Below are 23972 nucleotides of genomic sequence, written 5' to 3'. Positions count from 1 at the left end.
AATACATCAACAAAACCACCAGTCAACCCCAGGCCCTCTACTTCCATCATTGCCCCTGTCCAAGACAGATTTCCCAACGCTCTCAAGTTGTCCTTCTCATCTCCACAGCATCCAGCATCTCCCTGCTGGTCCACTGGTCTCTCCCTTATAACCACAACCTGTCCTGCATCCTGGTCCACCAGTCTCTCTCTTATAACCACAACCTGTCCTGTATTCCACAATCAAGGTGATCTTTAAGACAAATCTGACACTTGCTCAACATTCTTTAATGTTGCACACCTAACTACACTTAGAATATACCCATGCCAGACAGTGGTGGGCCATGCCCTTAATCCCAGCATTCTGGGAGGCATAGGCAGGCGAATCTCTGAATTTGAGGTCAGTCTGGTCTACGGAGCAAGTTTCGGGACAGCAGAGATTCACAAAGGAACCCTGATTCAAAAAACGAAACAAGAGAATTACACCTATCTGACTCCCAGACCCCACCTGAGCTGGCCCCTTGGCTACGGTGGACGCAGCACTTAGCTCTCTTCCTTCAAGCTGGTTTTGTTTCCATAGCAACTTTATTTCAGAAGTAGCATTACCACCTTTCTACCGTAGGATCTCTTCACACACTATTTCTCTGCTTCTTCCCCTTCAGTCCCTTTTGGGCCTGCTCATTTAAATCTTTCAGGTTTGAAGTGAATTTTTTCACCTACACAGGAGCTTGACTCTCCCGACTCCCACCCCAGTTGTTACTCCGAACCATGGCATTCTGCTCCTTTCCTTCAGAACACCTATAATTGTTTTTTAAGTTGTATTTATTGTCTATCTCCCAGAAGACTCTCGGCTCTACCACCGTTTGTCTTAGTCTGCTTTTGAAAGCAAGCTCAACCTCAGCATCTAACTCCTAGTAAGTTGTCGATAAATATTTATTGAATTAATAAATAAACACACGGATCAATGTTTGAATACTTCCAATCAATATCTCATCAGGCAACTATGGAACATTGCTAAGTAGGCTTAATCATTACAGAGTTCTTCAACTGAGCCAAGATTTGTCCCTTGCAAACAGCAGGTCTCGGTTCTGCATCGGGGAGCAAGAGTAAACTACCACTCCACACATTCTGTCGTCAGGCATCTTGGCCTTCTCAAAATTCATATCCACAGTCCATCAATAACTCATAAGAGACAGCTTCTGGATCTATTAGCTTCTTAATCTATAGACAGCCTACTGACTGAGAATACTACTATTTAAAATGTGTCTCTAAATCTGGTTATGGTGGGGCGCATCGGTATTTCCAGTATCCAGGAGGCTAAGGGGGAAGGATCGTGGATTGGGGGCAAGCCTGGGCTACATTTCAAGTTTTAAGGTGGGCAAGGCTGTACAGACACTGCACCTCAAAACAACAACACGTAAACAGCACCAACAACAAAATAACAAAATGACGTGGCTAAGAGTGGAACAAAAGCTCTCAACAAAATACAAAATAAAGAGCAGGAGATCAATCCCCAGGACCCTCGTGTGGAAGAAGAGAACTGATTTCTGAAGGTTATCCTGTGTCTTCCACGTGTGAACCATGGAATGCTCATGTATACACACACAACAAACAAATGTAATATAAAAATAAAGAACTGAGTATTAAAGGGAATGCAAGAGGTGCTTTAATATATGCCTTTATGAACATAGCTCTATTTTTTGAGTTGTGAGACTTTAGGTAGTCATTTCTCCTCTCTGCGTTTTCTTCATCCATCCTTCTACCCACCCATCCGTCTGCTCACCCATCCATTCATCCATCCATTTATCTGCTCATCCATCCATCCATCCATCCATCCATCTGCTCACCCATCCATCCATCCATCCATCCATCTATTTGCTCATCCATCCATCCATCCATCCATTCATCCATCCATCCATCCATTCATCCATCCATCTGCTCATCCATCCATCTGTCTATCTGCTCATCCATCCATCCATCCATCCATCCATCCACTCATCCATCCATCCATCCATTCATCTGCTCATCCATCCATCCATCCATCCATCCATCCATCCGTCTATCTGCCCATCCATCCATCCATCCATCCATCCACCCACCCATCCATTCACTTGCCATTAGCTAAATGTCTGACCTATACAATACATATAGGAATAAGTTCATAGGCAAAATAAGTCAAGCAAGCAAGCTTTGCCACAAAATGAGACACTTTACATTTCATATTATTGTTTCTCAAACTTAAACGAATGGCTTGGAGTGGACAGAACTCAAGGAACCCAGGAGACACAGAGGGAGGCAGGCGCATCTTTATTTCAGCAAGCTCTAACTGAAGCAGCGCTTTCTCTTCATTTTGGATGCAGGCCACAGTAGCATTAAATGAAGCCATGCCTTTGTCACCAAAAGAAATCAGATATTTTCATATCATTTCATAGTTGCTGCCGATATCTCAAAATATCATTTAGGCTCATCTCTACTTTGAGATTATGGTGGTTACTGCTGCTAGATCTTGCTGTTGAATGTGTTAAGATATATTACTATACAACGATATATTTGTACAGCAATATAATCGGTTTATTTGGCAGCCCAAATTATTTGATGCATTAAAAATAGGCTTAGGAGCTATGGGTTTCATCAGAGGCCCACCACATAAGACTAAGGCAAGGACTAAGAAAGGAAAATATTGCAGAGTATGGGGTCCTGACACAAGGCGACACCCGCTGCTGCCAGCTGCTTCAGGCCTCCCCCATCCTATTGCCTCAGAGAAGCACGGGTCAGTACTTGGAATCCAATTCTTAAAAGGGGTCACTGTGGCAGAGAGGAGCCTTCAGGGGAGGCCAATGAGCAATGATGAAGAACAGCTGGTGTGTTAGATAACACACTTCTTCAACCAGGTCGGGGGTAGGGAGGCTCTGACGAGGAATTCCGCCTTACTGAGCAGGAAGTCCCCAGAAACACCCTTTCCCTTCACACTGCCTGGTTTCTCCTAGTCCAATAAACACAGTCCCAGCTCAGCATCAGCACATCCTTGGAAGCCTTTATCTCTCAATGCTCTCTCACTACTGTCTTCTCTATTAGATGAAGACCCCTTTCTCAGCAGTTCGTAGTCCCTTACTGAGGGCTCACTCACTGTGTGTGTTAGGTAGCCTCGCAGGAAACAATGCTAAACTAGCCAGGCCACTTCCCCTTGCTGTGGCTGGAATGCATCCTCCAAATCCATCTGTTAGAACGGAATCCCCATATCCACAAGCAATTAGTATTTGAATATGGGACCCTTCGAAGGTTGTTAAGATTAGATGATACTGGGGCTGGAGAGATGGCTCTTGCAGGAGAACTAGGTTCAATTCTTAGCTCCCACCCAGCAGCTCACAACAATCAGTAACTCCAGGTTCAGGGGGTCTGATGCCCTCTTCTGGCCTCCACAGACATTGCACACACATGGTACACAGACCTACATGCAGACAACCCACAAACACCAAAAAAAAAAAAAAAACAAAAAAACAAAAACAAAATCTTTTCTACAAAAGGATGGCATTAGTGACTTTTCTACAGATATCTGAGCTGCACTTCTTTTTCTTGCCATGTCACCCTCTGTGTTGAGATGTGCTAAGAAGCCAGGTGGTGGTGGGGCACGCCTTTAATCCCAGCCCTTGGGAGGCAGAGGCAGGTGGATCTCTGTGAGTTCGAGGCCAGCCTGGTCTACAAGAGCTAGTTCCAGGACAGGTTCCAAAACTACAGAGAAATTCTGTCTTGAAAAAAGAAGAAAAGTAAAAAGAGAAAACATGATGTGACAAGAAGGTCATCTCCAGATGCCAGGACCATGCCAACAGACTTCCCAGCCTCCAGGACCCTGAGCCAAATCAACTTCCCTTCTTTCACTCAGGGCGCACACAGTCCCAACAGGGCTGAGTGGGCCAAACAGAGCCTGGCATGTTCCAAGTTTTAGGGAGGAGCAGGTTCCACTTCCTAAAACGTATTACCAATGCCTGTTTCATCGTTCTTTCTGAATGTCCCAAAGGCATCTAGAAACCAGCAGCACTTAAAATCATCTTCAAATGAGGCTGCTGACAGTTTTCAAAACCATTTCTCAATAAGCTATTGCATTCCCACCCAACTTTCCACACTCAACGGTCAGAACTCAGTTCGGGTACTCCTTATCCCCGCACTGGGCCATGACAATACGTAAGAATCCATCTGCGTCCTCCCTGTCTCCACTCTTGACCGGAAGCAGCATCATTATTTCTGTCCCAGCAATACTGTAAGAGCATCCTGCAGGCTTCCCTGCTTCCACAGGGCCAGCCATTCCCCACAGGCCAGCCATTACTTAGGAATTCAAATCCAATCATTTCACTTCCCTTCAAAAGCTCTCCTAGGCTTTGGGAAGAAAATCTAATCTTTTCCCACAGCCTAGGGGTTCTGTTGGATGGGCTGCAGCTTCCTTCTACAGACTCCCCTCACTTCCTCCCACCCTCAGCCACCCTCACAGTTTGCCCACTCCACTGGCCAAGTCATCTTCCCATGAGCACTTGCGCTCAGGTTTGCCGGCAAAGCGCAGACCCAGCTATGGCTAGGGGAGCTCTTAAATTAAGAGTCTTGTTTGAACTTTCCCTAACTCAGCCTCCCCCAACATATCTGTTTTACACCCCCCCCCCACACACACAGTTAACAAAGTATCACTGTCCCCCCCTCATCTGCAAACTGGAAGTGGCAACATTCCTTACTTTGTCAAATTATGGTAAGGATTAAGGGGATAATACTGGATAAGTATTCAGAGCAATGCTATATGATGGCTGTTTAGGTCCTAGCTATCATTTTCGTGTAAAAATACACATTTATTGTCTTCCCTATTTATGGCCGACAGAAGCGGTTTCACACACTCCTGACCCCTGTATATAAATTCAAGAAATAACCGATCTGAACCAATGGCTGTTCTTGTAATCAGCTGCTTTACCCACGTTATCTTGAGTGATCTTTTTCTACCACACTGAGGTTGGATAAGCTTCTAAACCACTTTCTGCTTCTTGCTGTGTCCATCCAGGTCTTCTCACCCAGCTCAGCAGAAATTCCTGAGATGACGCGGGTGTGCGTGGTGGTGGTGGTGGTGGTGGGGGGGGGGGGGGGGGGGGGGGGGGGGGGGGGGGGGGGCAAACCATAGGATCTAGAGACTTTGCAACCTGCTTCACCTAGCACCCCTGAACTTGGCAAGGCTCTCTCTCTTTTGAACATATGGAGCTTCTGGGCAAGTGTTTATTTTAAAAAGCAAGGTCTGGAAAGTCCGAAAGCGGCCATTGGGGTAGATCTACCCACCTTTGCCTGTCTCATTAAATCCTTCGCCATCTGGCCCTGCACGCTTATTTCTGGACACTCCCCAGCCTGGGTGAGTGGCCTGTGGCTCAGAGACCCACTCAATATCTCACTTGCGCCCAAGCTGGATGCTCTCCAAAGCTCCCTTCTGCGCCGTCTTCGCTAAGCATCAAGACACCGCTCAAGCGTCAGGTGCCTGTTCTGCGGCCTTCTGGGCCCCTCCTGTGCTGAGGGTGGCTGGCACCCGTTCCTGTGGTTTCCAAGCCTCTTTTGGCCATGATACTCCAAGAGTGAGTAGCTGACCTTTCAGAGAAGTCTTGCTCTCCAGGAGAGCGGCAGTTAGCAAGCCACCACCAGTGAGCCACATCTGGCCTGTATTTTGAATGACCCAGGAACTAAGAATAGTTCTAACATTTTTAAATGATTTGAAAATATTTCTTTTTTTTTTTTGGTAGGGGGAGAATAACTCATGACAAGTAAAACTTAGAAGGAGTTCAGGTTTCAGTGTTCATAACATTTCGTAGGGACCTCTCTCTAGGAGTTTATTGACGTAGCATCCCTGGCTTCACTCACAGGACAATGTGAGGGCAGTAGCTATGATTAAGAGATTAATCATAATTAAGAGATTGAGAGCCATTTGCAATGACTAAAATATTGACCACCTGGCTCTTCACCAAAAAAAAAAAGTTTGATGAACTCCGTGTAACAGCAGGGCTTTGGGGCTAGGATTAGCACCAAGGTCCCTAACAACTAATTTCTCTGAGCAAAGCATTCTAAGCAGTAATTGAGCAGAGGAACGAACACAAAACCCAGAGCTCCTGTTGAAACACACAGCCCCCAAACGGGGGGTTTCCATCAAACCCCTTCCCTCAGGACTCAGAGCCTACAGAAGAGGAGGCAGAAAGAATGCAAGAGCCAGGGGAGTTGGGGGATACTGAGAAAGCAAGGCCCTCTGAATCAACAGGACTGACACACAGAACTTAGAGACCGAGGCAGCATGCACAGGACCTGCATGGGTCTGCACAAGGCGGGGTCCCAGAGCTGAGAGAAGTGGATGTCCCCCAACACTAACCCAGAAGCAATCGTCAACCGATAACCACTTTCAAATAAAAATTTAGTTTTCTCTAAGGGAGTCTCACTGGGCTGAAGGCCCAGCAGTAGATGGACAACAGAAAATAAACCCAACTGGAGGTCTTTGTCCCATAACGTCAGGCCATGACTTTTAGAAAAAACATTCTTATTTTATATTATATTTCTGTTTTTACTTTACATGCCCTTTGTTTATATAGTATGGCTTCCAGGTTAGTGTTTTTATTGAATTCCTAAGTTTGCCAATGAGAGGGGTCTGTGTCTATATTGGGTTCTTGTGCCTTTTGGAGGGCTCTTTTTTCTTGTTTTAGTCCTAGTCCAATGTATTAGTTTTGTTTTGTCTTATTATATTTTACTTTATTTTATTATCTCTTGGAAGCCTGTTTGCCTTTGAGTGAGAGACAGAAAGGGGTGGATCTGGTGTAGGGGAGGAACTGGAAGGGGTAGAGGGAGAAGAAGCTGTAATCAGAATATATTCTGTGAGAGGAAAATGTTATTTTTAATAAAGGGGAATCAGCTACAGTAACTGAAATATTGGTAAAATATCAAGAAAGAATCTTACAACTAAGAAAATTTGTGAGCATATCAAATTAAACAGCCAACCTACCTACCTATGGCTATTGTTCCCCTGACTCTGATAAATGAGACCCATGATTCCAACTAGTTGTCCCCATAGTGGCTTTGAGGCGTCTCAGTGTTTGATTTGCTTTGTTTCATCTGGGTTTTTGTTTATTGTTTGTCAGTATGGTTACAGGGTTTCTCTGTGTAGCCCAGGCTGTCCTCGAATTCTTTGTAAGCCAGGCTGGCCTTGAACTCACAGAGATCTGCCTGCCTCTGGACTAAAGGTGTGCACCACCACCACCTGGCTGAGGATTCTCAGTTTTCATGTGCCTATACATATCCAAGGAAGGAATAGTCACCAGGAAAGCTTGATAGGACATCATTCTACTATAGTCAAGAGTTGGTCAGTTTGGCTCCTCCCTCATCCTGAGGACCTGCAGGGACCATCATGTGTTTGACTTCCTTCTGGACTGGATCAAAAGTTTGCACCTGTCCTGAGGGCAGCAAGTGCCTACATTAAACATGTGTTCATGATCTGGTGTGAAAAGTCCCATCTCTTTAATTCTGGTGATCAGAATTAAATGCCCTAGAGACCCAGCAGCAGTTAGTAATCAAAACAGAAGGTATTAAGATATAGTCGGGGTCAAGCTGAGGCATAATTAGGTAGACAAAGTGAAGGGCACCTGTTTGAGGAAGCAGACGAAGCTACTTGGGAACGTAGTAGAGTTGAGCCCGCAAGCTAGTATGTTAACTACAGGACCTTAGAATGAGCATGCGTCATTGCCTGAGGTATTGCAGACAGAGATCCTTCAAGTTGCCTTCAATTCATGGCCACCTGCAACCCCACATCCCAGGGCATCATCCTGTCTCCACGACCAATCACAGTGGTAGAGAGAGTCAATGTATACACAGCGTTACCTACACTCCATATGAATGCATGGATTCAGACAAGAACCATGCGTCCTAAACAGGATCCATACATGCCAATGAAAGGGCAAGGCACAGAGAGGCTAGTCATTTGCCCATGTTTGCATATCTGCTAAGTGGCAGCTTTGGCTCATTGACCTGACTCTGGAGACTGTATATGGTACTCACATAAAGCACTATCTCTGCTGTTCTAAGGCCAAGCTTATCACGCGACACCTAAGGGTTTCTGTCTGTGAAACCCCTGTTCCCCTTACTTGAGCTGATGCATGGACAACTTTGCAAACAACTGTGCCCAGCTAGGACAGGCCTCGGGATTGGCACTGCACAGAAGAAAACCCTTGGAGAGCGTATCTGATGTGTGGAATTGGCTCTGGTTCAGAAGGTTCTAGACATCCTCCCACAGCCTAGGATGAAATGCAAATAAACTGTTTGTCACGCGATGTGAACAATCTAGTCATGAACTACAGGTTTTACGAGATTTGGAATACAGCCCCCAAAATGTTAAGGCTTTAGAAATCTGTCTAGGTAACACCTTTGAGCAAACAGGAAAGACAATTGAGTAGCGGGATTAAGTGGTTACTTTTTATGGCATTTTATGGTAAAACGCAAGGGCTGAAAAACGGGAAAATCTTTATCCTAAGCACCACAGTCGGAACACAATGGGATTCACTTTCTTTTACTAAAGCCTGTATGCAAATCTCTTGTTGAAACCTATTAAAAACACAGGTTGCCAGCTAGAAAGATGGCTTAGTGGTTAAGAGCACTGTGCTCTTCTAAAGGGCCCACATTAGATTCCCAGCACCCACACGGCAGGTAACAACCATCTGTTAACTCCAGTCCCAGGGGACCGGACACCCTCTTCTGGTCTATAGGGTCACTGCATGCATGTACTGCTCAGATACACATCCAGACAATGCACCCATACACATAAAATGAAATAAACTCTACAGACAAGCAAACCCACACATTGCCCACTGTTCTGATTGACAGGCCATTTCCTGGGGAGATGCCTTACACATTTGCCCACCCCAGATAGGGAGGCCACAACAGAACAAAGGATGTGGCACCACCATATTTCAAATTGGTGAACAATTGAGTTTTATCTGGGTTACGTACAGAAGCAGGAATGTATCAAAGACCCCTGTATCACCAAAGCCCACCCCAGCAAGGGAGACAGCTCATAAAGCTGAGAACCTGGAGCACAGTGCACAACCTACAGGCAGCTCAACAGGTTGGAAAGTATCCTTTCCAAGTGACTGTGGTCTAAACCTCTTTTAGACAGCTCTGGCTTCTGCTTCTTCCTGGCAGTTGGTCTGGTCTCAGGTCTTTTTGGCAGTGCTGTTTGCCTGAGGGGACTCTCAGCTTTTATTGTTTACATTGGCAGGGAGGTGCTTAGAGAGTCTGCTCAGTTTCAGGGACTTCCTGAAGTCGTTCTGAGTTGCTTTCCAGTAGGATGGAATATTTTCAGCTTCTAGGAAACTTACTCAACACCAGCCGCACCCTCCACTCACCTCCAGAGTCTCTGATTTACTACGTCTGACGTTGGGTCCAAGAATTTACATTTTTAGCAAATTCCCAGGTGACGTTGGCACTGGTGGTTCACACGCCACACTTTAAGGATCACTGACCTAAGCCAGGTGTATGCCTTTAATCCCAGCACTCAGGAGGTAGGGGTAGATGGATCTCTGTGAGTTTGAAGCCAACATGGTCTACAGAGTGAGTTCCAGAATAGCCAGGCTGTTAGACAAAGAAACCCTGTCTCAAAAAAAAAAAAACAAGCAAACAAAACAACAACAACAAAAAGAATTCCTGACCTAGAAGCCCTTCCCTCTAGAATTTAAATGCTGTTAAATCAACCACAGAAATCACAATCATGCAGGCTTCTATGACCAGTGATACCTCCCTGACAGGCAACAACAAGCAGTCTGGCTACTGATATGAACAGAGATTTTTGAGAAAAGTCAGGAAAATAAACAGAATACCATCTAACCCAGGACTTGAAGAGAAGGGATCCTTGACATAGCAGTCAGCAGGTAAAGGACAAAGTTTAAGGGGAGACATGGCAACCAGAACCAGGAACGTCTTGCTGTTAAGTACAGCATACATTTATTTCATTTCCAATGTGATCCTCCAAGATCCCCCACTTGGTCATTTGATAGACACGTCTTAATCTCTAACTATGTACTAGGTACTAGAGCTTTACGAGCAAACACTTGTGAAGGTTATTTTCAGGCCCAAGTGCCAAGGACAACATTAACTAGACACTAATGGCTGAGAAACCACACCTGGCATCAGACAACCCTTCCAGTGGCGATAAACTCAGAAACTGTTCACAGCCAAGGATCCTCTGCTCTGCCGCATCTCCAGACAGCTGACCTTCTGGCAATTGAGCTTTGCTTGCTCCATGTAGGACAGGATGGACACCAGGACACAGTGTCTGTAGGGACTGACTATCCACAGCAATAGTTAAAAAAACCCAGGTCCTAGACCCCAACCACATAAGTTCTAAATGCTTTGCTATTTGCAAGCTAGGAACTTAACCAAAGCTCTCTCGGCTTCAATTTTCTCATCTCTAATCACCATAATAACTGAAGTCCTTGCCTCATATGGTGACAGAGAATCAACAGAAAATAAGGCATGTAAATTGCTTTGCACAAACCCTGCCACGATGACTACTCAGGAGATAGTAGCTGTGATTGCCTTTTCCCTCGTTCTAAGTGGATTCCGTCGTTACATTTGTCCCTTTGAATCCACCCCTGCATGTCAGACGTGTGGATGAAGGTAAAATTCACCACCTAGTCCACAGAAAAGAAAAAGGCTAGACAGAATCATACCAGGGACTGGAAGGGCGATAAACATCACAGAAGACTGTATTTTGAGGTCAGCGGGTCATACTGCCAAGTAGAATTAGAACATCACTGCTACACACAGCAGCAACATGTGTCTTGACTGTTGCCGGTAGAGACTATGAAATCATGCTGTGGTTACCTGCATGACAGTTGAATTGTATCAGGCTTTAGAATTACGTGAGTACAGAAGAAGGGGGCATAGCCACCTGCGACAGGTAGAAAGAACTAGAAGGGTCAGCTGTTTGAGCCAAATTATGAGAAAATACAACACCCTCTGCAGAGGAGTAACGGTTGTATTTCATCCACAGGCAACTCCAAGACCCAACTATGGCAGCCAAACAAATCTAGACTCGAACACAAACATTTCCACGCATTGGTATGCCAAAAGTAGTAGGAGTTCAGAGACAGAGAGGAAGTGAAATTAACTTCATAAATTAATGCACATAATTAAAAAACGTTCGCTGCTATATTAATCTAAACACAGGTAAGTTATGGAACATAATGAAGAAAACCATGTGACGGTTTAGAGCACAGCCCAAGACTGGAGGCAAACACTGTCTCCAGAGGGCATGCTTTATTCTCAAAGCTACATCCTAGACCAATGGTTCTCACCCTTCCTAGGGCTGTGACCCTTTAATACAGAGTTCCTCACGTTGTGGTGACCCCCCCCCCCCAGCCACAAAACTATTTTGTTGCTATTTCATCCCTGTAATTTTGCTACTGTTTCAAATCACAGTGTTAACATCTGATCTGTGACCCCCAAAGGGGTCACAACCCATAGGTTGGGAATCACTGGTATAGAGACTGAAGCAATGGGTTTTAAATTACTTAAATAACAGGTCCCAGACTCAACGCAGGCATTGGGTTGACTGTCCTTTGTCAGGAATGGTGACAAGCTACATTCCATATAGCACACTGTGACTACTGATATGTTCGGTAGCTCTTATGACCGCTTATTGTTCTCAACCTTCCTAATGCTGTGACCCTTTAATACAGTCCCTCATGTTGTGGGGACTCCCAGCCATAAAATCATTTTCATTCTTCTTCATAACTGTAATTTTGCTACTGTTACGATTTGTAATGTAAATATCCAATATGCAGGATATCCTTTCACAGGTATGCTACCCCTATGAAAGGGCCGTTCGACACCCCTCCCCCCAAGAGGTCACGACATACAGATGGAGAAGCTGTCCCAGTGACAATTACTTGCTGCCTTCTTTTTTTTTTTTTTTGGTTTTTCGAGACAGGGTTACTTGCTGCCTTCTTAACTAGGGGACTTTCAGGAAGACGTTCTAGAAGTACCACAATGGCAAAAAGAATATAGAAATAGATGCCAGGACGCCTGGGTTTAAACTGGGAGACTTTTTATTGTTACCGATCATGGCTTCTTCATCTAGAAAACGGATGCTTTTCACAGAACCTGTTGGGACCATTTGGAGTCCTGGCCTCCAGCTGCTCTTCCCTGCTAGAGATCTTTCCTTTCCTTCTGATTTGAGTTACTGAAAGCTGTGTCAGAGTTGTTTACCAGCTCTGCTTCACGAGCACGTGTTGCCTTGAGGATCAGAGGATGAGGTTTTCACCTGTTGGCCTACCTGACTGTGGTGCCTCTGTGGCGCTATTGAATAAGGGGCTTCTTACCACTGACTATAGGGGGTCCGTGTCTCTGTCTGTCTTTGTGTGTTTCAACCTCCAGCCCCTTGCCCGAAGCTCGCGAACTGTATGGTAGCGCATAGAGCGCAGACAGGCGTTGTGCACGGCAGAACCAACCAATCAGACTTATGGACGGACTCACGGAAGCATTGTGGGGAGCTGTGTCAGTTAGGATTTCTATTGCTTGACCAAATGCTGAGGAAGGGGCGTTTTTGCTCACACTTTCTCTCAGTGTTCACCACCGAAGAAAGTTGGGGCAGGAACCCGGATGCAGGAGCTGCTGCAGAGGCCGTAGAGGGGGACTGTCCACTGACTTGCTCAGCCTGCTTTCTTATAGAACCCAGGACTAGCAGCCAGAGGTATCCCAGCCCACAATGGGCTGCCCTCCCCTCACCAATCATTAAGAAAATGACCTACAGACTTGAATGCTTACAGCCCGATCCTACGGAGGCCTTTTTCAACTGAGGGTCTCTCCTCTCAGATAGATGGCTTTAACTTGTGTCAAGTTGACATAAAACGATCCCAGGACAGGAGGTGTTACCCAAACGCACATCAGGGGTCTCATAGAGCGGGAATGCAGAGACGGGCCATCAGGGTGCACTTGGGGGTTACAGTTCACGGATTATCTCTGCGAAAGCGCATGGAAATTTAGTGGCAAGGGGGAAAAAAGTAAACGCCTTGTGTGTAAATCACTCATTGCGCAAGCATCTCAGAAAGTAATCCTCAGCAGGAAAAACTCAAGGACGAGAGAATCAACGGTTAAGAGATAAGAGCGCCAGGAGATGGGAAAGTACTGCCTGGCCAGTTCCATCATTACCATGGGTTGATGGAAGACGGGCAACAGAGGTACCAGCTGGGAATAGAGGGGGAAGGGGAAGGCAAACCAATCTAGACGTGTGAGCCGTGCAGCCCGTGAATCATTGATGAAAAAATAAAAGAAGAAAGAAAAATGGGAAGGGGGGGTGCTATTTGCTGGAAAGGAATAGCTAGCTGCTGCAATCTGCTGGGGCTCCCTCTATAGACGGTCTCAGGCCCAGCTCCTGTTTTAGGCGCCTATAATTCAGCACGCCATTCAAAACCATATTCAAGACCTGAGAATGACATGCAATCGCATGACAACATCTCTCGTGAGTGACAGCCGAGGCCACGCTGATCCCATGACCCCATTAAACGGGGTTGCAACCTGCTATTGTCCCTTGGCTGGCAGAATCGGTGGCACCCAGCATAGCTCACTGCTCGCGCCGGCAGGCATCAGACAACTATTTGTTGAATTAAGTGTCTTATCTGCCTATTTAATTGGTTAGAAAATTGTCGCTTTTCCCATCAAAACTACCACCTTTTTCCCCCCATTCATTCAAATGTTCTTAAAATGCTATCCCATTAAGTCTTTCTAATGCAGCAAGGAATTTACTTAAATGAAAAAAAAATGCAAAACTCCCAACTCCCACCTGTGCGGCCGTGACATGCTATTGTTTGAACCTGAGTGTATCATTTAGCTTGGATGACAAGCTCGGAGGGTAGAGACCCCATCTTTCAGAACACACAGCTCCGAGAGCCCCAGGAGTCCTCAATAAATAAAAGCAGCAAGAAACACTGTACAGGGACCTGTTTTCATTATTTATTTTTTTCCCCATTACAGATTTTTGGCAGCATGTGTTTATCCCTTGCTTGATTTCCAAGGGGCAGCTCTCTTCCAGGAGCCGCTATGAAGATAGAAAAAACAGCTCTAGACTAAGCCTGCCCCTCCCCATCCCGTGCAAGTAGGAACACCTGACTGAGCCAGAACTGGATTTTGAGTGCATTCAGCATGCATGCTGGGCTTGGAAGGAAACCGAGTCCTCCAGTACCCAATAGGTAGACGCAATCAAGAGAAATGTTTTGGCTCTGTACATCCACACAGCTGTCAGATGGCAAAGCTTGGGCTTCCACGGTGGTTCCATGCTGTGGGCCTCGGGGCTGTCTTCTCATTAACCCCACAGACAAACTGTGTCTAAAGCTTGAAGCAAAGTAAAAAACCAGGGGTGGGGGTGTAGGATTTCAAGTCATTTAACAGAAAAGAAAAAAGGCCGTGATTTGCCCAACTTTGGCTATTAGATTAGGAAGAGACATAAAAGGAGATATTAAATATTAAGTTTTATGCTTATAGTAAGGCTAAGCCATCTGGGGGCAATGTGTGCTCTTTATGTATTTGTTAAAATTAGACTAGTAGTGAAATAAAGATGACATGTGCTTGCCCCAACATAGAAGAAGCAAGTGACTGGAAGCTTTTTTCCTCCTGGAATTAATGAGATTAACATTTGGTAAGGTGTGCTTGGCAGAGAAAGGGCTGGAGGGGAGTGTCTTTCTGCCCGAACGCTAATATGCTCCAGAGTCAACGTTGCAGGCGCCTTAGTACACAATAAAGGTACATGCAACAGTTCTCTACGCGAAGACTTCTCTCCCTTCCTCCTCTGATTCATTTTATAGCATAACAATGGCAACACCTGTAGCCCTCAATTTCTGCTCCTTGAATTCTGTCTAGTGATTAAGGAGGCTCTCGGCAGGCTTCCCTCGCTGGAGCCATATGCAGAGTTCCTTGCCAGCAGCCTTGGGAGGGCAAGGGCCTCGGCAGAAGTGTACAAAGCCTCCTTAATCCCCATCAACTAGACCCTCTTGAACTGTCGCTTTTTTTTTTCCAGTCAAAGAACTGTCAATCTCAAGATTTCAAGCTGTGGCTGCCCTATGAGCTCTTGGGAAAGCTGTGTCTTTTGCCTGCTTCAAGCACAACCCAAGGGTGGTGCCAGTGAGCCCCGCAATCTAGTCTGGGAATCTGCAGCCCAGAAACTGCCTGGAGCACCCCGACACTTTCCACCTCCCCAGGCTCTTCTCTTCAGGGCGAGGCTTTGTATCCGCAAGCTGCCTCTCGCCTCCTCGGGTTCTCTCCGCCAGGTTGAGACCACAGCCACCCTTGGCCAGCCACAGCCCCGCCCCCTCGCACTGGGTCATGCTGGTCGGTCTGCGAGTGGCTTTTACACCGTAGCATTATTTACCAGCGTGGAGCAGGCCACAACTCCACGACCACAGTGATGTGGGTTGCAGCCAGAGGTGGGGGGGGGCAGCTTTACAAAGGCCGGGGTGTGGCAGCGAGTCCTTAGGTTTGATCGGTTTTCTGTGAGGACATCAGTAACGGTTGTTGACCCAATAGGTCAAGTCCACATGCCTACTGAGACTCTGGTCTGGAAGTGGCGTGGGGAAGCTCTGTCCCAAACAAGCACCCGCTTTTGGACTAAAAGGAACGAGAGGCAGCCACTAGAGTTTTGAACCTCCCTCCAATCCTCCCCCTACCCAGCCGCCCTTTTTACACTTTCTCTTTGGGGACCTCAGACTGCGCTTTAGAGAAGCCTGCAGTCTCGGAGTGCCCGCTGGCCCTGTGAACCTGACACTTGGTAAATGTGACCCAAGTCTCCTCCTGGGCCCCAGGGACAGGACTTACGCAGTTGTGCTCGGTCGCCTGAAAGTCCCAGCTGCAGCTCCTGGCGCGCGCCTGGATCTCACTCATCCTGAAGAGGCAGAGAGCCGTGGTGGTGGGGGAGCGCCTCTCCTGGCCCTCTCCAGTGGCCGCGCTAAACACGCCGGCCCAGACGTCCATGGCCTCCACCAGGCTGGAGGAAAGTAGCAGGCGGCGGCCGTCGGGGTGGCCGTGGCTGCAGTCAAGGGCCGCCTGGCCCTGGAACAGCACCTCGGTGCTCTGCGCGATGCGCGCCATGCTGGGCCAGCCGGTGGCAGCTCCACTCGTGTAGTTGTAGGGATAGTAGGGGAAGTAAACGCTGCCGTTCCAGAGAAAGGCATCCACGAAGTGCAGGCTGCCCGCACCACCGCGCAGTTTCAGGCTGCCCAGCTCCTGCGTAGTCAGACTGCGCTCCTCCGTGTTCTTGAGCGCGATGGCAGTGTCTCGATCAGATGCCGCCGGGTTGCAGCGGTTCGCGGTCTCCGGCTCCGGCAATACATAGGTGGCGGCTACCGCCAGGTACCAGCGATCAGTGCCGCCTGCGCGGTACACCACGCCGGCCGTCGAGCCCTGCGGGTGACACGACACCACCTCGGTAGCATTGCGCAGGGAGTTGCGGCTCAGGTTGCCCAGGGGCCGCACCTCGCAGGCGCCCCGGTCGAAGGTCCAGCCGGTGAGCAGCAGCCCCTCGAGGCCGGTCGCCCCCTCGCGGTAGGGCAGCAGTAGCTTGCTGAAGCTGCTCCCGGGCCGGGGCCGCGCGGGGGGAGCCAACGAGACGGGCTCGGTGCAGTTGCCCGCTTGGTCCCGGTACAGGCGGGAGAGCCTATGCTTCAGGCTGTAGTCCAGCTGGTCCAGGCAGCTGCCGCTCGCCACGAACACGCCGTCCGCCCGGCTCGCCGCGATGGCTCCGATGGCTTGCTCGGATCGCCACACCGGCTCGTCCGCGCCCCGGGCGGGCGCCGCCAGCACCAGCAGATAGGCGATCAGGGGCAGCGGTGCGGCGGGGCACGGGGGGCGCGGTGGCGCCTTCCTCCGGGAGACCTCCATGGGGCTAGGGGGGCCGCCCCCGGGCAGGGCGCGCGGCGGTTCAGGCGGCTTAGGCGCGCGGCGACGGAGACGCGGGCGGCGGCGGCGGCTCCTGCGCGCGCTCGGGCTCCCGCGGCCGCCCCATCCCCGCGGCTCGGCCGGGAAGGAGTGCAGGGAGGACGACGCGCGGCGGGCTCGCTCCGGCAGCCTGTGCCGCGGCGGCAAGCCCTGCGCGCTCCGGAGCCGCTTCCTCCTCGCCCGCCTTCGCCGGAGAGTTCCTCTGTGCGGCGCGGGCGCTCGCGGGGAGGCGCGGAGGGGAAGGGAGGGGACGGGCGGAGGGGAGCAAGGCGGCGGGGAGGGCTGGAGAGGTTGGGTGCGCTTGTGCGTTTCACTTTCCCATTGTGAAAGTGGGATGCAACTGGCCCCTTCCTCATCCTCTTCCTCCTCCGCCCTCCGCCTCTCGCCCGCCCTCCCTCCACGCCCATCTCCCCTCCCCTCTTGATTCGGTGAGATCGGGAGGAGGGAGGTCTCGTAATTTGGGTTACTGTGTAGGTGGCCTCTTTCATCTATTCATAACAAAGCTGAGCCGCCTGCCGCGGCCGCCGCGGCTGCCACCATAGCCCTAGCTCGCCCCGGGTTCCCCCAGCGCGGTAACCGCGCACCGAGCTGGCTCCCGCGCTCGCCAGCCCGCGGGGCTGCTCCAACGCCCGGGTTTTGTTTACGAGAACAGCCGCGGGCAAACAGAGAAGCGCGCGGAGCCCGGACACGGGGTCGAAGGGGTTGCTGCAGAGGCCCAGGGCTCGAGCCCTTGGGAGGCTGCGAGGGCGGCTGACAGGTGTGGAGCGGAGGGAGGGAGGGAGGCCCCAGAGATGAGCCGGGGAGCTGCGGCCAAGAGAAGGGGAGCGGGGCGGTGTGTGTGTGTGGGGGGGGGGACCAAGACGCCCCTGTGACAGGGGGTGGGTTTCCCCGGGTCAGAGCGTGGTGGGAGAAAGGCGCCACAGGCTCGTTGTGGACAATCCCTCAGGCCAGAGCTCTCCTATTTGAAAAGGCTCCCTAGTCTCCCTTGGCAACGGACTCCCAGGCTCTCAGACCTAGCACTTAGAAAGTTCTGCTCACTATCTAACCCTAATGATAATAGCTAACATTTATTGAGTATTTGCTACATTCTGGGCGTAGTTCTAAATGCAACGTGCCGATTTCTAGTCACTTAATACTCAAAACAAGTATTAATTAGTGACTGTTACCATTCTTACCCAGTTTTCAAGAAAGGTCTTGGAGACGCTGTGGGATCCACCAGGGTACAGCTGTTGGCAAATGACACGGCTGAGGTTCGAATCCACCCCTCACCCTGGAGCCTCTTACAAGCGTCCTGCTAGGCCGTGCCACCTGTGGCCATTAAAACACTCCCCAGAGATCATTGAAGCAAAACTACACTGTGCTCAGTCATTGCTCCCATCCCAGAGCCTGGTACTCTCACGCTCCCAGAGGTTCTCCCTCTGCCACCATGTCCCACTTCTTTCCTTTGAGAGCCTCTGAGGTCTCACTACTTCATCCAGGGAGCAACTGTTAGCTGGGTTGTCACCTAAAGCCACCAAGAATTTCTGGAACAGAAAATCACTGTGCTCCGCTCAACAGGCCCTCAGAAGAGGGCTCCCCAGTTGGCAAGATGGAGAAGAGGCTAAAGGACCTTGGGGGAATGATCTACATTCCTTCCCAGATCTTTCCCACATCGTGGACCACAGCTGGTCACTGTGGTCTTTCCTCCAAGTCAGCCCAGCTCTGGATGAAATCAGATTTTGTTTTGTTGTTTTTGTAGTGGGTGGGATGGCTGGGTGAGGCCAAATCTCCTCAGAGGCCAAATTTGCAGCGCCAGGCACCTGCTGCATGGTTGACACTTCTCACAGGCGCTGCTGCAGGCTCTCTCCCAGGGTTGAGAGAGGAGCTGGGAAAAAGGCAAAAGAGAGGAGAAATGAAGTGGGCTGGAAGCTTGGGAACCTAACATAGATGCACAGCTGATGGAACTGTATTGGGGTGGATGGAGCTTAGTGGCCTTGACCCAGGCCTTGGCTTCCATTTCCCCTGTACACACACACACACACACACACACACACACACACACCATCCCTTCAGCAGCAGTTTTGAAAAACTGGGGTCAGTGGTCATCTTTCCTTGTGTAAGCTCCTCTTCAGGGAACGGCTATCCTTATTCTTGCCTGGCAATGCGTGGGCAGTTGCTAGTGCTCTTAGATGCCAGTCGGAGGTCGACCCTTCTGTAATGACAGGAAGTGGAGGAAAGAAAAGGGGGAAGGGAGGAATGTGGGGCTAGGTTGATGCTCATATGAACCTCTTCAGCAGAGCAAATCAGATGGTTTGACTGCTATTGGGGGGGGGGAAATCAGGCCATCTACCCCCATTCTCCATCACCTGGAATATTTCAGAGATTTTTTTTTTGCATTGCTGATATCAGAAAAAAATAACCCTCTCCCAAAGGACACTGGTCCCTCCCTCCCCATCGGCACGGGGGGGGGGGGCTAAGGATCAGTCTCCCTCCAGTTTTGCTGTGAGTGATCAACATGGCGGTTCTCGTGGCTTCACAAGGGACGGTGGCCGTGATGTGTGCTGAGAAGCCAAATTCGATTCCATTTCGGAGATAGTTTTACTTCACTGGTAACCGAGTTATTACCCTAAATCCTGTAGAGTTGCTACAATCAGCTGCAGACCATCTTGGAAGCCATTTGGATTAGACACACTCTACAGTGTGGCATTTTGATCACTGCTCAGTTCTTTGCCGCTGCAGTGTTGAAAAAGAAACATCTTACAGAAATTACCAGCAAGGAGTAGAAGTAGCTCTAATGGTTCCTGTGTCTTTTTATTTTGCTGAGACCATAAGCCCTGCTCCTGCAAGCAGGTTCCCCTTTTCCTCCTGTTTAATTGTATGCAGACTCCTAGGGTGGGAGAAACCAGAATCCATGCTAACTTTTTGGCATGGAAAAAAAAAATTACAGGCGGTCAGGAAGCCTGGGAGCAACGTTCTTTGCTGATCCTGCCCCATTTTGAGCAAATGCCTTTGCCCCTTCCCAATTTTCTCCTATACTAAAGCTCCACCTTCAGGACATACACTCACATGTGAAAAGTGTGGGAAATATGAACAACCTAAGTAAACATTTAGGCACGGGGTCTGTTTCTCTTGGATGGTTTTCTCTTAGACACACCCATCTGGCCCAAGGGTGTGCAGCCCATTCGTGACAAAGCTTCCTTCTCTCCACCATGCCCAGTCCATCTTGTTGGGTGTCCCTATGGTCTATTTCGGAACTTCTTGTAGCACGAATGGCTGAAACCCAAACAAAAGAAGGTGGTACAGATAAGATCCATCCTCCAGACAGACCCGCTACCACGGAAACGGGCAGTTCAGACGGGTTCTGAGCAGTTGTACACACAGCTCTCTCTGGCTGGAAAAGTCTTCATAATGAGAAAATATCCATTCCCTCAGGCACGGAAGGCAATCTGGGTTAACCAAGCCATCTACAATCAGACTCATTTCTGCTGGACAGGGCGGTATAGATTGTGCGGTTTCCTGCTGAGACTCGAGACCTTAAGAGCTGTTCACTAGGCAATTGGTCACAGTCACAAGATGGCTATCATCCACGTTCATACTTCACTTTTTTCTTACCCTTTACAAAACAAACTCTGGGTTGATGGGAGCTGGAAGCAGCCGAGAATCTTAGTTCTGGTGATCAACAGATTCTTTACACACCTATCGACGTAGCTACAACACCCTGGATGGGATCTGAGCCACGTTGCCCTGCTTGGATTTCAGACCAGCCACATTGTCTCCACACCTCCGCCTCCGTATCGATGCGGTCTTCGTGCTGAAGACATTATCAGAGTTCCTGACCCCTTTGGCTGACTGGCAGGAAAATGAAACAAACTAGCTTCCTCCCTGGCCTCCTGATGATCAGATAGTTGAGCAGTACAGTAGAGGAAGTGCTGCTTTATAGTTTGGGTTGATGCCGAGAGGCGGGTGGGACAAAGTTCAGCCGCTGTGAAGCGTCTGTCAAGTACGGCGCCCTAAGATGTGGCTGAGGGGGTCTGCCTGTGACACCTGTCGCTGCATGGATGCCTAGATGACTGATCTGTGTGACCAGGTGGGTATGCCCTTCCTACCTCAGCATTGTTCACATCCTTCTCAATGCTACATGCTCCAAAGACAGCTACCTTCCCTCAGGAGAGAAGATCATTGGTCAAGGGTAGCTTGCCTGTATTCTAGAATCTTCAGTGCTACATGCTTCTCAGTGCTACATGCTTCCCTCACGAAGGAAGGCCATTGGTCGAGGGTAGCTTGCCAATGTGCTCAAGCCTTACACCAAGTTCTCAAGATGTGAGTGAGGGAGGGAGGCCAGGGCCTGGTCCTGTCTGTCACTCAATACGGCCTTGGGTGGATGGAGAGTAGACTTCCATGCTTGGTGATAGTACTCAGCTGGTGGTTCCTGGAAAAAGACTGGGTGTCGTGATGCAATGTGAGCTCACCCCAACATTCCAGTTGTTGTCCTTACGCCATGGCTTAGCAGAGGTGCATGCCACTTCCCAGCAGAGTGACAATTAGAGACGAAAGAACAGAATGGGGCATTCAGAACCACACTAATCTTAGAGTTCCAACAATGACCTTCTTTAAGCTATAGAATACAGGGGCCTTCACCACTATAAGGGTCTATGGAAAGAACGGAAAACGCCAAATCTTAGTCCAAGGCTACGAAGCCCGAGACATCAGCCTGGTACTCGGAATCTATTTGCTGAAGTGGCATGCTATGCTGGTTAAGTCTTTGTCAACTTGACACAAACTAGATTCACCTGGGAGGATGAGATTTCAATTCAGAAATCGCTGCCATCTGATTGGCTGGTAGGCAAATCTGCAGGGCATCTTCCTGATGAATGACGGATGCAGAAAGGGCCAGCCCGCTGTGGGTGGTACCACCCTTGGGCAAAGGGTCCTGAATTGTACGAGCATGCCCGGGGGGAGCGGTCCAGTAGGCAGTGTTCCTCTGCAGTCTCTGCCTCAGTTCCTGACCTGACTTCTCTTTATGATGGCCTATAAGCTGTATGATGAAATAAGCCATTTCCTCCCCACGTCACTGTGGGTCTTGGTGTTTATCGCAACGATAGACAGCAAACTGGGCCACGCACGCAGCCTCACGGCATGTCTTCAAGTGCTCAAACCTATCCACAGTGAAGAACCCAACGCCATTCCTGATTCACAGCTAAACAGAGCTAAGTCATCAGCAGCCTTGCAGTTCCCTAGATCTGCAGGAAGGAGGCAAAGTCATCAGCTAGTTACATCTTCCGGTTTGGGACACTTCTGTGACTTGGGCTGTCTCTTAAAATTAAACCCTTCTTAGAATTTTTTTTTTTTTGAAAATTTGTGTATATCCTTATTTGTATTTTTTTCTTATAGTTCCTTTGAAATGAAGCACTGAAAGGTTATTGGGGGTAGACACAAAATATTAATCCTTCTTTTTAAAAAAATCATCTTATTGCCCGGCGGTGGTGACTCACACCTTTAATCCCAGCACTCAGGAGGTAGAGGCAGGCGGATTTCTGTGAGTTTGCAGCCAGCCTAGGTCTACAGGGTGGGTTCCAGGTCAGCCAGGGCTGTTACAAAGAGAAACCCTGTCTTGGAGAAAAGAGAAAGAGAGAAAAAGAGCGAGCCATCCTTCCCTGCCTCTGCTTAGCCATGACATTTTAGAGACTCACTGTTAGTATAATCCTGGGCCCCGAGTCCCTGGAGAACTGGCAGCTTGGCAAAGCTCATTCAAAGAGAAGAGCTGCCACCACGGAGGCCTCCATATTAATAATAACTCAGACTCTTAAAATGAATAGCCGATGATAAGATTAACAGGCAGATAACTCCACAGTCACTTGTACTTCCGCTTCCTCGAGATTCTGGAGATGCTCAGAGCTGACAATGAAGTTGCCGGACTTCGTGGCGAGCAGGCTGGCGCTGTCTGCAAAACTCACGCCGCTTATTTGGCTGCCCCTGCCCTCCCGAGAAAATGTTGCTACCAAGCCTGGGAGGGAGCAATCGGAATGAGTTTTGAGCATGGGCAGTGGCTATCGGGTGGCTGGGTGTGAGGTCTTGGGGAAGAGGGGGGATCACTCCTGGTCCTTATCCACTCTGGGAAGGCACTGGGGACACAGTGGCTCTACAGGCATCCCTGACGCAAACGGCCTCATTCCCAGAATCCCACAAGTAAAGACGGAACATTTTCTTGCCCTTCTGCTCCCTTTGGTCATTTTCAATGTGTGTGCGCATGTGTGTGCCTGCATATGAAGAAGGTCAGAGGTCGACCTTCCTCGGTGGCTTTCCACTTTATCTTTTGAGACATGATCGCTCACAGAACCTGAAGCTCACTGATCCAGTTAGACAGGTTGACCAGTAAGCCTCAGGGATCCACCCCATTTGCCCAGGGGTTATTTAACATACAACATCATACCCAGTATTTACATGGGTGCTGGAGATCCAAACCTCAGTTCCCCATGCTTGTATAGCACTTTTCTGACTGAGACCTCTCACAGTCCTTTCCATAGAAAGATTTTTTTTCTTGTATGTTATCTATGTGTATATATGTGTGCAGGATGTGTACCTAGTGCCTGGAGAAGCGGGAAGAGGGCACTGGATCTGTTGGATGAGGAATAGAGTAACAGACAGTTGTGAACCACAGTGTAGATTCTGGGAGCTAAACCTTGATCTTCTGCAAGAACAGCACTCTTTTCTCTGGCCAGCCTTTTTTAAGAGAGCATCTTGCTATATAGCCTAGGCTAGCCTTGAACTATAAATCCTTCTGCCTTAACCTCTCTCGTGTTAGGATGGTGTACCATGATTAATAGAAACCCAGAGACAGATATTCAGGTTCAACCTGAAGCTCAGACAAGCAACACAGCAAAAATACTGGCTATCTCTACCTCAATCCGAAATGGCGATCCTGCCTCCAGGAATCTCAGAATGAGGCTGTGTCTGAGAGCTGTCTCCTCCCATTTTATATTCCCCTCTAGTGCCGGGATTAAAGGTGTGCACCACTACCAACGGGTTTCTATGGCAAACTAGCGTGGC

At 48.9% G+C, this 23972-nt stretch overlaps 1 protein-coding gene across 1 annotated transcript in view; it reads right to left on the bottom strand.

Moving 5' to 3' along the window:
* The window catches only part of Plxnc1 (plexin C1), a 148398-nt gene extending 131491 nt beyond the window's left edge, over positions 1-16907 (bottom strand). Inside the window, exon 1 of the mRNA XM_041673541.1 lies at positions 15828-16907. Within this exon, the coding sequence (XP_041529475.1) occupies positions 15828-16889 (1062 nt within the window). The 5' untranslated portion in view covers positions 16890-16907. The remainder of the gene's footprint in view (positions 1-15827) is intronic.
* Positions 16908-23972: the final 7065 nt, after the last annotated feature.

Source organism: Microtus oregoni, unplaced genomic scaffold, assembly GCF_018167655.1.
Source record: "Microtus oregoni isolate MIOR12 unplaced genomic scaffold, Mior012 000001F_ref0000356, whole genome shotgun sequence".
NCBI classification, from domain to species: domain Eukaryota; kingdom Metazoa; phylum Chordata; class Mammalia; order Rodentia; family Cricetidae; genus Microtus; species Microtus oregoni.
Note: the sequence above shows the minus strand (reverse complement) of the source record. Positions and strands in the feature narration are given on the sequence as shown.